This window comes from Neovison vison, chromosome 8, assembly GCF_020171115.1.
Source record: "Neovison vison isolate M4711 chromosome 8, ASM_NN_V1, whole genome shotgun sequence".
NCBI classification, from domain to species: Eukaryota; Metazoa; Chordata; class Mammalia; order Carnivora; family Mustelidae; genus Neogale; species Neogale vison.
Genome location: NC_058098.1, coordinates 124,776,284 through 124,790,648, shown reverse-complemented (window position 1 = coordinate 124,790,648; position 14,365 = coordinate 124,776,284). Strand labels below are relative to the sequence as shown.

The window sequence follows — 14,365 nt, the reverse complement described above, 5'->3', positions numbered from 1 at the left end:
GGAAGTAGAAGAGAAGAGGGACGCGCCCGGAGGGCCGGCCCTGAGGGACACCCCGGGCCGCCCAGCTGTCGCTGCGCGGTGGCCCACCTGGCCCGAGGGGTGGGGAGCCAGGGCACCAGGGCCACCACTAACCTAGAAGCACCCTGCTCCCCGCACCTTGGTTTGAAACCGCAAAGGAGGGGGTTGGGTTTTTGTTTTCTTAAAGAAAAATCTGAAAAAACGAACATAATTATAACCAGAACCATAAGAAGAATTAGAACCAAAGGTGTCATCAGCCTCCCAGTAGAAAACTGCAGCCTTTGGAGATGACCAAAAACATCACATTCCAGGGGCCGGAGGCCGCCTTGTGCACAGAGGGTGGACGGTGAGGGCCTCATAAAAGAACACACAAAAGGCGACTTAGACAGGAAAGCACCAGTACGTTTTGTATGTTTTTTTATTTGCTCCAGGTGGGGTTTTAACGGTCGCTTGCCCACACTCTGGATTATTTCTGATCCCACCACAAGGAGCCCTCAAATCGGCTAATGTGAGAGATTGGGAATGAAGACCCCTTATCCTGCCATCTCACCGAGGGGGTCTCCTTTTTGAAAAAAAACAAAAAACAACAAAAAACAAAACCGTCTCAAGGTTATTGCATGAGCCTGGATGAATCCCACTGTCAGCTCTCCACGGGCCGAGCCGGCTCCCCTCGCCCCCACCGTGGGCAGGGAGGAGCGGGAGAACACGGGCCCCGGCTTCTCCCCCTCCGCCCTGCTCAGTACCGGGGGAAAGCCCACCGCGGCAACCGCTCACCTTCAAGCTGCCTCCCCTCTCCAGCCTCGGTTAAAACCCTTTGCGCATAAGGCAACGTGGAAGCTGATGTTTTTACTCGTCTCGCTGTTTTAAAGCACCATTATGAATTCGAGTTGCACAGTAGTTAACAGTACCTTTTATATATATATCTCCTATCTATCATATATATATAAACTGTAAACAAGAGGTAACAGCGGCTTCTAGAAACTGATTTTCTTCAAGGTTTCCTGTATGGTAGGCACCTGAAATACTGTGTAAAAGGGTCTTGTGTGTTCTGTCTCCCTGCTGCTAGTTGGGCTCTGTTCTGCAGGACCAGGAATGGTGCTGGCAAGACAGCTCAGTGGCTGGGAGGGAATTCTGCCGCTGAGTGTCACTGTTTTCTGTCCCCTGCTTGTGCTCCTATCTGATCAGGCTAGAGACAACAACGAAAAAAAAAAAAAAGATATATAGTTTAAAAAAAAAATCCAATATATAGATTTCTATAGAATTTCCTTTTTTCCTTTTCTCCGATCCTTCCTCTCCCGGTATTGTTACTATTTCTTGTTACTGACTTTTTTTTTTTTTTTTTTTTTTTTTTTTGCTGCAAAACCCCTCTTGTTCCAGTCACAGCAAGAAACAAAAACCCAAACAAACAGAAAACCCCTCTGAAAAGAGTAGAAAACAAAAGGTTTGACCCAAAAAAAAGGGGTGGGGGCGGAAGGGAGGGAGCTTGGTTTTGTTTTTTTTTAAATAGGACTGAAGGTTAACATTGAAAAATTAGGAGATGATGTCCAACCCTTTGTGCAAGGCAAAGCCCTCCAGTACTTTCGCCTCTGTGGTTTTTGTTTTAAATTCCTTTTTCTCTTCTGGGTGCTGATACTCCTCTCGATCCTCATGTTGTTGGTGTTTTGTTGTGTTTTGTGGTTTTTTTTGTTTTGTTTTGTTTTGTTTGTTTAACTTTGTATCACTACCTCAGTTTGCCCTCATGTCCCTTACACACAAGCAAAATATTCCTTCAGCGGAGCGAAGAGGTGGCGAATGACCGGCACACTCCACGACCGGCCCAGCAGTCTCTGCCTCGCCAAGCGGCTCATGTTGGAGACGTCGGTATAGTGGACAGGGAAGCCAAACACCCTGGGGAGAGAAGGCAGAAAGGGCGGGGGTGAGCAGGGGTGGGCGCCCTCCGGCTGCGTCTCCTGTCCTGGTCACCAGCCGTGACTCGGGCACCCTGCCACGTGCCGTGGATCTGAAGGGAGAGAAGCCAACCGCTGCCCGGGAGTGGCCACGTGACAGAAACGACGTCAGGGGGCATCTGGGGGGCTCGGTGGGTTAAAGCCGCTGCCTTCGACTCAGGTCATGATCTCAGGGTCCTGGGATCAAGCCCCGCATCAGGCTCTCTGCTCCGCGGGGAGCCTGCTTCACCCTCTCTCTCTCTCTGCCTGCCTCTCTGCCAACTTGTGGTCTCTCTCAAATAAGTAAAATCTTAAAAAAAAAAAAAAAAAAAAAAAAGATATTTAAAAATAAGAAAAAAAGAAACAACGTTGGCCTTGGTGAGAGATGCCTCCGGGATGTGCCATGCTGGAGAGGGGGTGCAGCAGGTCCCCGAAGTCTGTCCATAATAAACACAAATCCCTAGGACCTCGCCCATGGGAACAAGAGCTCAACGAAGGAGCCAAACTCCTGCCTGACTAGAGGAGCTCCAGGCTTCTGGCAGCTCTGATCGCCTGTGTCAAGGGTCGCTGTGGCTAACCTGCAGTCCCATGGGGCGACTGGCAGGCCAGGCCATCTAGCCTGTGGGTCTGGTTTGCACCCAGTCAGGGCGTGAGGCTGTGCAGTCCCGGTTTGTGAAGTCCCCAAAATGGGCAGCACGTGTGGGGGAAGCTCCTGGAGCTGCAGTGTTTCCTTCGAGCTTGGCGGGATCCCCCAGGGAGCCACGGCCCCCCAAACCCACTCCTAGACCCCTCTGACCCTGGGCCCGGCCTTACAATGCACAGGAACCTGCCGGGAAATGCTCAGGGAGACCCACTGCTCACGTGGTATCCGCGGAAGCTACGCGCCCGGCTGGAAGGGGCAGCGAGCCCTCCCTCGGAGGCCGCAGCCGCCACGCGCCACGCGTCCCAGGACGCCAGCACACAGCCCCGGGTACTACCTTTCCATTTCAGTGCACCATAAGATGTCTTCTTTCTCATTCATGAAGACGGGGAAATGCTGGTCTTTGCCCTGCTTTATGGAGTTCGACCTCGTAGTAATGGTCCTCACTTTGCTGAACTGGAAGACGAGCAGAGGGAGAGAGGAATGAGCACCCGCTTGCTGGCCACGCGTCCACCACGTGGGCCAGGCACAAGCCGGGACCGGCGACTCAAACCCGGACCAGGCCTGGTCCACCCAGGTGTCCGGGGTTCAGGGTCCGGCGCGAGCCTCCGCAGACCCCACTGCCCTGCTCTTCTCCCCACTCGGAGGTCACCCGGCCACCCTTAGTCCGGTCTCACTGGCCAAGGACTTGAGAAGAAGCAGCTCGAGCCGCTGAACTTTCTAAGTCTTCTAAGAACGGGTTCTCGCACATCGTGTAGCGACTTGCAGGCAAAAGGCTGCCGAATTACTGAGGGGCTCCCGACAGACCCCTTGGGGGCGCCTGCAGCCCCGGATCCCGACGCCTGGTACACACGCTCCGGGAGATTTCTCCGGAAAGAAATGTAGCTTCCACATCGCAGAATGCGCCGTCCGGAAGGTTCGTGCCAGAGGGCGTGGCCAAAACACTGACAAGGCCTAGCAGATCCAGGGACTCCGGCAAAGACTTCTTAAGCCTCTGCTCCTCATGGGACCAGCAGGAGAAGCTCAACCAGGACAGACTGAAGACCGGGAAGGATTTCTGATTTGGCTCTCCTTGCCCTCCAGGCTCTCCCCTGGGCCCTCCCCTCTGGCCCAGTGGGTGCACGACCCCAGGGCCACCTCAACTGTGTTCCCCGCACCCGCTGCGGACACAGGCCTGGAGAGTGCTTGGGCTCGGCCTGCCCTCTCGGGCCTTCTCCCTACCCCCAGCCGAAAGAGGGCTCTGGCGCCGGGGCTGACCTTGGCTATTCTGCCGTGCTCCAGACACTCCTGCAGCTCCAGCTTATCATTCACAGTGGATGCCAACGGCCTAGGAGGCAGAAAGAGAAGGTGACGACAGAGATCGGCCAGGGGCGGGGGGGGGTTGTGGCCGGCAGTGTGGGCCCGGCCGCCAGGACTCACACGGAGAGGTAAGGGAATACCGTTGTCAGCCGCACCCATCGTAACCCTCTTCAAACTCCCCAGAACACACACGCACACACACTGCAGCCCTCCACGGACCATCCAAGCATTAGCCCCGAAACGTCAATTCCATGGCGTCTCAATCTACAAATAAGCAGATAACACCAGCCCAGAAGAAGGAAAACCCAACGACTTCTCGCCAGTCATAAAATATACTGAGTTCTAGAAGTATCTGTCCCAGAGGCGCCTGGGTGGCTCAGCTGGTTAAGGGCTGACCGTGGCTAGGGTGACGATCTTAGGGTCCTGGGATGGAGACCCACTTTGGAAGTCGGCACTGAGTGGGTCGTGTGCTAGTCCCTCTCCCTCTGCCTTCCCCGGACCCACGTGCTAACAAACAAACAAAATCTTTTTAAAAAAAGTATCGGTCACAAAGCAAGCTTTGGGGGTGACCAACTGTTCTGTATCTTGGCCATGGTGATTGCATGGGTGTGTACATGGTGAAATTCATCGAAGCATGCACCTTAACTGTACGGTTTACAAGGCTTTAACCTCTGCACAGTCCCCAGAAGACTACAATTGTGGGACACTGAAGGTGTCACTTCTCAGAGGGTGAAGCAGATCATGGAATGTCATCTTCGGCGCTGACCTTTCCTGACATTTCACACAGCAGTCTACCATCTCAACGTGGCAACCCACAGGGACCCGTGGCCAATATGCACGTCCCCAGCCTCCGCCCTGTTCATGCACACACACAACGGTCTGCAGGTCAGCCATCCCATGGACAGGCCTCCTTCCCATCAATAAGCCTTCACAAAAAACGGCAGCTTTGTAAAGCAGGTATGAGACTCAAGATGTTCCTACAATTTTATGCTAATGGCCCAGAGGGAGTGAAGACTGAAGCCAGATTACATGAGGGGAACAATTTACAGGTACAAGGTTGGTAATTCCCCTCTTAGAACCTTCTGGAAAACATTTCCCTGCATAACAGATATCCAGACTGGGCAGCTCTCACTCGGCTCCTGAACTGCTGTCTCAACCACTATTCCTTTCTCCTCGTAGACCTTTTTATAATCCAAATATTACACTGAAGAAATGAAGTTATCCTCCTTCCTGGACCATTAATATCTCTATCCACGGAACCTAAATGAAGACCATCCTCCGAACAAAGGACCTGAAGCCACAAAGTGCGTGGCTACTAAGCAAAGCAGAACTGTCGAAGCTGCACAGAGCAGGTGTGGCCCAGCCGTGGGCACCACTCTTCCCCATCGCGACTCCATGCTCCAGAGTTTCACCTCTGGAGGCTAAGGACAAGACGACTCTAGATTGGTCACCAATGGCACAAGAACCGGCGATGTGACTCAGCAACGTGGGGAGTCTCCTAGTTCAACTGCTAGCCATTGGTTTCTCTGGCAAATATTTTCTATACCCCGACTCCCCTTCTCCCGCAAAGGGAAGGAAACAGAAGAACATGATAGAGCAGCAAGCCGGCGAGCAGGGGATGGGGCCCCCGAGGCCCACTCAGTGACCTCCTCCCCCTCGGGCTGAGCTGCCCATAGATGCCAACCCGCTGCCACCCCAGGCCCGGGCACGCTCACCAACCTGTTCATACCAGGAAGGTTCCCCCAGAAGTAGCGGGCCCTGTGTGCAGCGGACACTTCTTTGGCATCAATCATCACAGGGTTGGACTACGGAACAGGAGAAAGATGAAAGATGAGCGAGAGAGGAAGGGCAGACGGTGCCAGGACATCTTTCTTGTTCAGAGCCTTACAGCCTCAAAAGCGCTTGCTTCCTTTCTCAGGAAGCCTCGCAGTAGGACAGCCTGAAGCCTCCAGGAAAAGCCAGAATGGGACCCAGCTACATTACACATGCTCTCGTTAGAACATTCTAGACCACTGCAGCCTAACCGCACATTCTGGGGTGACAGACAGGTGTTCTATCTGCACTGCTCCACGGAGTAGATGCAGGGGGCTAATGAGTACTCGAAATGAGGCCTGGGAGACTGAGGAGTCTGAATGTTAACTTAAATACCACACTTGGCTGAAGGCTACCCTAATCGGACAACATAGCTCGAGCTCACCCAGAGGCTCTGAGCCAGAGAGTTCCAGTGAATGTGGATGTGTTCGCTGTATGTCCAGATTATGAGCCAAACAGACACTTGCTCGCACTTAGAACACCAGCTCGAGGTGTTATTGACCCCCAAGACCCTGGAGAATGGGCTCGAGCTCCCAACCCACCCACCCTGAGAACGCCTCTGACCACAGAGACCCACTCTCTGTGCTCCGACCCAGCTCCGCACGGACACAGGACCCACATTATGGGGGAATAAAAACAGGTAAGCCATGTTTTTTACTTTCCAGGTGCCACAGAGCATCTGTCACAGTGCCAGGGAGCAAAGACAAGCCATTCTGGTCGGGGGAAACTGATGTGGCCATCTCAAAGCTTCCCCCAGGGGAACACCACTCAGAACCCTACACTCTAGTAGGAGACTGGCACCCCACCCTACTGGGAACAGTCGAGTCCTTGAAGACCTGAGGCCTGCACCCACACACTACCTCTTAAGAGTCAGACCACAGGCTCTTTCCAGAGGCGGCCTCTACCAGTGTTTCCTCCCTAACGGAGAGGCCCGCGGGCTTCCCGAACAGGCCCCTGGCAAAGCAGAAGTCACGTCCCCAGCTCCACAAGGCAGATGAGACAGGGATAAAGCAGCAGTCCAAGGTAGAAGCCATTAGTGAGCTGGTCAAACCAAGGTTGCTGGCTATACCTCGAGAAATCGCGAGATGTCCCTCTTGTCACTAACGCCCATGGCCACCACATTCTCAAAGAGCCAGAAGAAGGGGCGGTCATCTCCCTCCTTGGGCCGCGCATCATGCAGGAGGCGGTAGAACTCAAAGAAGAGCCGGCCAGTGCCCTCTGAGAGGTCGGAAGAGAAAGCCGTCAGCGGGGGCTGTCTGCACGGGGCAGTGGTGTGGCTCGGGCACAGGGAGGGCAGGGGAGGGCAGGGCCGTCGGGAGTAGCTGTCCCAGGGCAGAAGTGTCCAAGGAGGAAACCTACGTGCGGAAGCACCAGCTCAGAGGGCGGAGGGGTGAGCGCAGCACCTACCGTAGAGTCCTTTCCGGGCAGGGTTGACGATGGAGAGGTCATTGCAAGGGCTGCCCCCAATCACCAGATCGAACGGGCCCCACTCCTGGATCTGGGAGGATAAAGGCAAGGGGATGGCCTGATGTCCGGGGGACGGAGGCAGAAAGGAAGAAGGAAAGCATCTGTGGACTTGGCAAAAAAAGGACTTTGGCACCAGAGAGAGACGACCCAGTGGCTTGGTATGTTCACTGTATCCGTTCATAGGTACATACCACACACACACACACACACATACACACACACGCGCACACACACACAGAGCACCAGGTCAATCACAGAGCCGCTCTGAGCTCAGTTTCTTAAACAAAGTGAAAGGATCCAATTGGATCATCTCTGAAGCCAGCAGGGAAACCATGTGCCCCCAACAGGAATGGCAGCCACTTAAAGGGAACACGGTCCTGGCCGGGCAGCTGGCTGGGAAGGCGCTCTGCTCCGTGCACTCTGGCCAGGGCATCTGGGCCATCTGAACGCCCTCCAAATGCCCCTGGAGGCTGGTAAACTTGTTGCCAAATGGATCAGAAAAATGGGAACCAAAGGGCTCTGCTACAAAGGCCCTGAAGCTAGCCAGGGGGCAGCTGGAGCCTCCAGAGGCCAGCTCCCGGTTCCTCTTGCAATCTGCCCCCTTTCCTCTCCACACGGGAGGAATATGGCAGATGAGCAGAGACTGGGGAAAAGGACAAAGGAAGAGAGTCAACAAGCAAAAGGCAAGGGGGCTGTGGCTGCGCGCAGGAGCAAAGCGCGAGGGACACAGAGAGGGTGGGATGGGCCCCACGACACGGACATACATGCTTCTGTGTGACGCTGCGGACGTCCCCGACGTACATGATCTTCCCCTGGTGGCGCACCATGCCCACTGTGATGGAGTCCTCGCACACCTCGGAGGCGATGTAGCGGTCCACCTGAATTCCCAAGTCCTTCAGCACCAGAAGCCCTGTGCCAGCCAGCGAAAGGCATGGTCACAGGGGCTCCTTCCTAGCACCCTGGTCTGGCTTGGTGGGGGGGCTCTCTGGCCAGCTGGACATGTGGGTCAGCAATAGGCCTGAGCCTGACCTTGCCCAATGAGCTGCAGGATCCTTCAGGAGCCTATTTGATGTCTACTTTGATCTACTTAGAAGGCCATCAAGACCAGACAGTAGGGACGCCTGGGTGGCTCAGTTGGTTGGGCGACTGCCTTCAGCTCAGGTCATGATCCTGGAGTCCCGGGATCGAGTCCCGCATCGGGCTCCCAGCTCCACGGGGAGCCTGCTTCTCTCTCTGACCTTCTCCTCGCTCATGCTCTCTCTCACTGTCTCTCTCTCAAATAAATAAATAAAATCTTAAAAAAAAAAAAAAAAAAAAGAGAGACCAGACAGTAGGTGGTTTCCAGAACCAGAGAGAACAGCAGGTGACTTTTGGGGTGGCCTTTTCTTTGCCGCTCCTACATCCTGCATAGACCACTCCTTCCTCACCCCACCCCCGCCCATGGCCTCCAGCTGCAATTCTCCCCATTCTCCAAGACTCAACATATATGCCACCACCGGCTCCATAAAGATTTCCACAACAGTACCCCCCACTGCCCTCTGCAGCCCCCTGCAAGCAACCCCTCTCCTCTGTAAGGCCCCCGCACTTTGCATTTCGCTCCCACTCCTCAGAACACTGTACACTAATTTGGCCCTTGTCTTAGGTTGCAAATGCTCTTCAGAACAGAAAAGCTCATCCACGTTTCCTCCTGAGCAAACTACACTCACTTCCTTACCACGACCCCCTCACAAATGTTTGCTGGATTGCGGGCAAGGAAACGAGAACCCTGGAGCCTCTGGAGAAACCGGGCTCGGGGTGCCTGGGTGGCTCAGTGGGTTAAAGCCTCTGCCTTCGGGTTCAGGTCATGATCCCAAGGTCCTGGGATCGAGTCCCGCATCTGGCTCTCTGCTTGGCAGGGAGCCTTCCCCCCATCCCTGCCTGCTTCTCTGCCTACTTGTGATCTCTGTCAAATAAATAAACAAAATCTTTAAAAAAACAAAAAAGAAACCGGGCTCAGCACTACCACTTCCACTCCTCCCACCAACCTCCCCACTGAGGAGTTTTTATAGCCTCTCAGGGTGTGGCGTGGTTTAAGAGGGCCTCGAGGTTCTGGCCTGGGAAACCAAGGCTGTAAATTCACTTCCCTGGGTTTATAGAATATCAACACCGAGCTGAGCACAGAACATAAACAACTGGCCTGGGGTGCCACCCCGCCCGGACCCCCTGACAGCCTGTCCCCCTCTGGTCCCGTGAAGACACCCCGTCCGAGGAAGGTTATTCCCCTCCGAGGAGCCGTCGGCCTGGGCACATAGCAGGAGGCTGGGTCTGAGTCAGGAGCCCTCTCCGGGAGGGCTCTCGGGCAAGGTCAAGAACCACGTGAAACCACCTTCCTACCCAGTGCCCCAGCTCTCCCTACAAGAGAACAGTTTATGTGTATAATGACGTGTGTCTGAGGATGCTTGTCACAGCGCTGATCGTAACAGAGAAAACAGTCAACAACCCGACAGAGGGTTAGTTACGTAAATCATGGCACCTTCCACTCAGCGGAACCCTATGCGACACTTACAAATAAAGGACACCGTCCCGTGTCAACATGAAAGTCACGACAGCAAATGAAAAAGCGAGTTACCACACACTGAGTTTTACTATCCTCTTGTTTTATTTCTCTATCTACGCAGGATTCTAGAAACACACATACATAGATGCATGCAAAAAAACAGAAAAGGATACACACCAAAACGCTCATGACAGGATTACGGGCGATTTAACTATTCTTCGAACTCTCACTGATCGTTTTTTGGTTTTATTTTGTTTTCCTACCATGACTTACAGTCACTGTAGCCTATGTTTTCGTTCTGGTCGCCGAGTCTGTCCTTTGAGGCTTTGTGAAAGTCTTCAGTAATCTCTAACGATCACCCTGTCCTACACGGGAGGGCCCTCCCCCGCCACCCACAAAGACACGTGCCCCCGCGCCAGACACCCCCCGCGCCAGACACGGTGGCTGAGCACGGATTTTTACTTCTCACTCAACACGGAAGTTTCCTCGGCGGAGTACTATTTCAACGGCTGTCCCGTTACCTATCATTTGGTTGGGCCGGCGTGAAACACACGCGGAGCTCCCCCCACCCCCCCACCCCACCCCCCCACCCCCGCCCCGGGACGGGGACGGCAGCATCTCGCGGGGCCTCGCGCTCACCTGTAGCAATTCCGTCAAATAGAGACAGCACCCGGATGGGCTTCCTCTTCTCGGCTGGGACAGGTGGGTACACCTTCGGAGGGTCCTAGGTGGCGAGCACAACGGGCCAGGTGAGCGCCCGCGGCTGGCCCTCCCAGCCCACCAGGACGGCTCCGGCTTCAGACCCTCCTGCCCCGCGAACCCGCACCCCTGCAGGCGGCTCCGGGCCCTCCCCCCGGCCGGCCCCCATTGCCCTCCTGGTTGGCTGCGCCTACCCTCGGGCTCCGACGGGTACGGGGCAAGAAGAGGCAGCCCGGGCCCAGCACTCACGAATTCCTGGTCGTGGTTGTTGGCAAAGAACATCTGGAGCCGCGAGGGCCAGTCGTCCCGCCGCCGCAGCAGCCCGTAGGTGCCCTTGTGCCCGCACATGTAGCAGTTCCAGGGGTCCTCCTTGATGGCGGCCTGTGCGGCGCCCGGCCCCACCAGGAGGTCCACACATTCCACACAGAAGCACCTGGAAGCAAGCCCAGCGTAGCAGCGGGGAGGGGGCCTCTCTCGGACCCTGAGGGAGCCGGGGCTCGGGAGAGGAGGGGCTTCGGGGAGTCGGGGCGGGGGAGGGGGGGGCTCACCTGCAGCAGTTGTTGTTCCCGCACATGAGCACCTCGCGCCCCCCGCAGCAGATGGTGCAGTAGGACTGGTAGCCGTCGTCGTCATACTGGTACGCGCACTCCAGGAAGCAGTTCTGGGGGGCAGGGCGGGGGGTCAGAGACCACCAGGCAGCAGACGGCCGGGCCAGGCCCAAGGAGGCAGGCTTTGCGCCCAGCCTCCGGGCCCTCGGGCCCTCGCCTGGGAACCACAGCCCGGCCTTGCACAAGGGAGCCCGCAGCCTCCTGCGCCGCATGTGCGGGGCGGGGCCGACAGGTGTCCTGACCCAGAGCGTGCACGGAATCGGGAAGCCCCCAAACGAGGTCAGGAAGGCAGCTGCACCCTCCTTGTCCCTCGCTGCAGCCCCGGGCTTTCCTCTTGGGACCCCAAGGATGCGGCAGCCCATTCCCCCATCCATCAGTCCGTCCTCCCCGTTTCCCCCCCGCCCCACATGAGGGACTGGGACACTGTGACAGAATGGGCTTTCGAGGGGGACAGAATCTTTCTGGGAAGGACAAATAAGAGCAAGTCAAACATTTCAATGCCCAAGGGCCCATTTTATCAGGACTCTGCGTCCAGAGAGGACCGCAGGGTCACCACAGCAGCTACTCTAGGCGACAGTGAGCCCCTCAAAGGGGGCAAAGGCGCAGACTGCCGGGGGCCTACCTTACAGTTTTGGCACATTCCTCCGACGAAGAGAGGGTGTTCCAGGGTGACGTTGAGGCTCCCACAAGAGATGCAAATGTCTGGAAAGCCAAGGGGAGGAGAGAAAACAGGGTGACTGTCTTCAAAGGGCCCCTTCCCACCTTGGGGCCCAAGCTCAGCTCCAAAAAGGCTGTAAGAAAAGGGCGTGCAGAAGCAGCAGCCCCAGGAGCCAGCCAGGCGTCTAGGATACAGGGGGGCCATCGTGGCCCCAATCGTGATGCCCACCCAGCTCTCAGAGCAGCAATGCCGCACACCCGGGAAACAGGAACCTGCCTATGAGAAGAAAGCTCGGACCCTGGCTGCCTCTGCAGATAGTCCCTGGGCAGTCCTCCAGTCTTACACTCCTGCCCCGTCTCTGCCAGCCCTCAGAGGCGCTAAGGACCACTGGGTGAGAGCAGGTGAGGAAGAGTAAAAGGCCAAAGGTCACAAGCTCAAACAAATCCAAGAGAGGCCACCCTTCTCTGACCCACCGGAGTTCTCAACCCCTGATGACCAGCACGTGTCATTGAAAGGAAAGTAAGACGGTAGCACCAGGAAGACAGCCGTGTGGGTGAAGCATGGTGGGGGTGCTGGAACGGGCGGGACAGAGGCCTCCACTGGGTACGGATGTCCCAGGACGCTCGAACTTTCCTAAGTGCCTAGGCTACTCTGCACCAGGCCCCGCGCTAGAAGCCTCCTGCCCGTCCTGGGGGGCAACGGACCACGGACCTCCCAGGGAGTCAGTGGCCATCGGGACTCACCCTCGATGTTCCGGCACTTCTGCCGCACCTCGTACACTAGCCGCTCTGCGGAGGGGAGGAGAGCCCAGCATCAGAGGGGGCCGGGAGGGCCCACCCGCGCCTCTGAACGCCAGCCTCGCCAGCCACTCTCTGCAAGGCCAGGCCAACTACCTCTTGTGCGTTCGTCAATTATCTCCTTGACCTTCGGCTTCTCCGTTGTGCTCTTTCGGGGCTTTTTGGCGGGTGGGGGTGGGGCATAGGCAGCTGCCTCGGGTTCGACCCACATGTCTGTGTAAACTTCTTTGTAGGGGTTCTTCTCTTCTGGATGGGGAGAGCAGGTGACAAGATCAAGGTTACTGGCTCCCTCCCCTCCTCTATTCTGCCGACAGAGGGGTGCAGCCTGGCCCCCAACTTGTTTTAACTCCCAGCTCTCCAGTGCCAGCCAGCCAAGGGGAGAAGCTTATCCTGAGTCCCAGGGCAGCCCCGCTCCTATCCTGACCCCTGACCCCACGGAAAGGGAGACCCGTAGCCACTCCCCTCGGCCTCTCAACCACAGAGCTGGCAGCGCTCTCCACGCAGGGCCTTTCCAGCCCTGGCATGGGGCTGCCCGGCTGGCAGGGGTCCCAGAAGGCTGGCCCGGGCACCTGCATTTACCTTCAGGTGGCTCCAGGCCCTTGGGGCCAGAGGGCTGGAAGCCTCCGAGAGCCCATTCGATCATCTGTTTGTTCTGCACCTCAACGGCCTTGGCAGTGTCGCTCTCATCGCTGTCGTGGCAGGCCGGGAACAGCTTCCCCGCGCGGCTGCTGGCCACCTGGAGGCAACACGCAGCGGGGAGGGTGTGAGGACAGGCTAGGGGGCAGCAAGGGCCGCCTGAGGCAAGAGCTGGGAGAAGGGGCGTGCAGAAAGGGGTGAGCCATGGGTGGGGGGGACATGGGGGACAAAGGGAGTCCTGGGGCCTGGTGGGTGGACCCTCTGCCTACCCGCTACACTCCACCTTCCAGACCAGCTAGGAGTCCCTGCTGCCCAAGCCCCCTGCACCCAGAGGGGCGCTCACCTGTAGGACTTCGTAGATGGCTTTGCGGTACATGGGCTGCTTGTTGTAGGTGGCCTGGTGGAAAGCACTGCAGAAGGAGCTTAGCGGCATCAGCTTCTCGACACACACCTGGAGGAACCACCAATGCCCTCGCTTTCTCCTCCTGCCACACCTGTCAAGCCCCCACCATGTGCCTGGCAATGGGCAGGGACTGGGGCATCGAGACGGCCTCTGCCCTTGAGGACCAGATGGATTGATACAGAATTCCATGATGCTCAAAGGAGTCTGACCCAAACGTGGGAGAGGACCAGAACGCAAGCAGGAAAGGAGTTCTGGAGAAAACGTCCTGGAAGGCAAGAGCTTGGCAGGCACCCCAGCTCTCTGAACCCCCCAGGGTGGCCCACTTCTCTCTAGGGTTTCTTCTGATCCCACGTGGAGACTGGCGGGGGGCAGGGGGTGGCGAGCAGAGCCCAGTCCTTCCACCCCAGTTCCAGACCAGGTCCCCCAACCCCAAACCACAGGCCCTGGGACCAAGACCCGTCCCTCCCCAAGGCTACCACCAAACCCCACGACTTACCACTGAGAACTTGCCGTCTCCAAACCACATGACCCAGCGCGTGCCTTCAGCTGCTCGGCTCCGGCCCGTCATCCACCAAGACACAATGCGGCCTGGCCACCAGGAGAAGCCCCGAAGTTTCCCCCACACCAGCTCCCCAATGCCAAAGCCCCGGCCGTCCTGGAGCCCCAAGGAGCAGAAGTCATTACGTGGCGGTCACGAGGCCCTGCCACCCTGATCCCCCCGTGGCAACCCCAGCCCTGGGCATCTGAGGGTCGGGACAGCCAGGAGGGAGCTCCATCGGAACCGACTGAGACAGAGCGAGACTGGGGAGACGAAGAGGCCTGGGGTCAGGTGGAGAGAGGAGAGCAGGACGGGAAGAGCTGGCAGTG

At 57.0% G+C, this 14,365-nt stretch overlaps 1 protein-coding gene across 3 annotated transcripts in view; it reads right to left on the bottom strand.

Moving 5' to 3' along the window:
- Window positions 1-418: 418 nt before the first annotated feature.
- The window catches only part of DNMT3A (DNA methyltransferase 3 alpha), a 96,468-nt gene continuing 82,521 nt past the window's right edge, over window positions 419-14,365 (bottom strand). For all 3 annotated transcript variants that reach the window (XM_044261959.1, XM_044261961.1, XM_044261962.1), the window contains 16 exons: window positions 13,995-14,153; window positions 13,439-13,546; window positions 13,039-13,195; window positions 12,556-12,705; window positions 12,406-12,450; window positions 11,627-11,706; window positions 10,945-11,057; window positions 10,646-10,829; window positions 10,337-10,421; window positions 7,926-8,071; window positions 7,102-7,192; window positions 6,764-6,912; window positions 5,602-5,687; window positions 3,841-3,910; window positions 2,921-3,039; window positions 419-1,905 (listed from right to left, as the gene is read on the bottom strand). In XM_044261959.1, coding sequence (XP_044117894.1) covers window positions 1,764-1,905; window positions 2,921-3,039; window positions 3,841-3,910; window positions 5,602-5,687; window positions 6,764-6,912; window positions 7,102-7,192; window positions 7,926-8,071; window positions 10,337-10,421; window positions 10,646-10,829; window positions 10,945-11,057; window positions 11,627-11,706; window positions 12,406-12,450; window positions 12,556-12,705; window positions 13,039-13,195; window positions 13,439-13,546; window positions 13,995-14,153 — 1,884 coding nt within the window. In that variant the 3' untranslated portion in view covers window positions 419-1,763. The remainder of the gene's footprint in view (window positions 1,906-2,920; window positions 3,040-3,840; window positions 3,911-5,601; window positions 5,688-6,763; window positions 6,913-7,101; window positions 7,193-7,925; window positions 8,072-10,336; window positions 10,422-10,645; window positions 10,830-10,944; window positions 11,058-11,626; window positions 11,707-12,405; window positions 12,451-12,555; window positions 12,706-13,038; window positions 13,196-13,438; window positions 13,547-13,994; window positions 14,154-14,365) is intronic.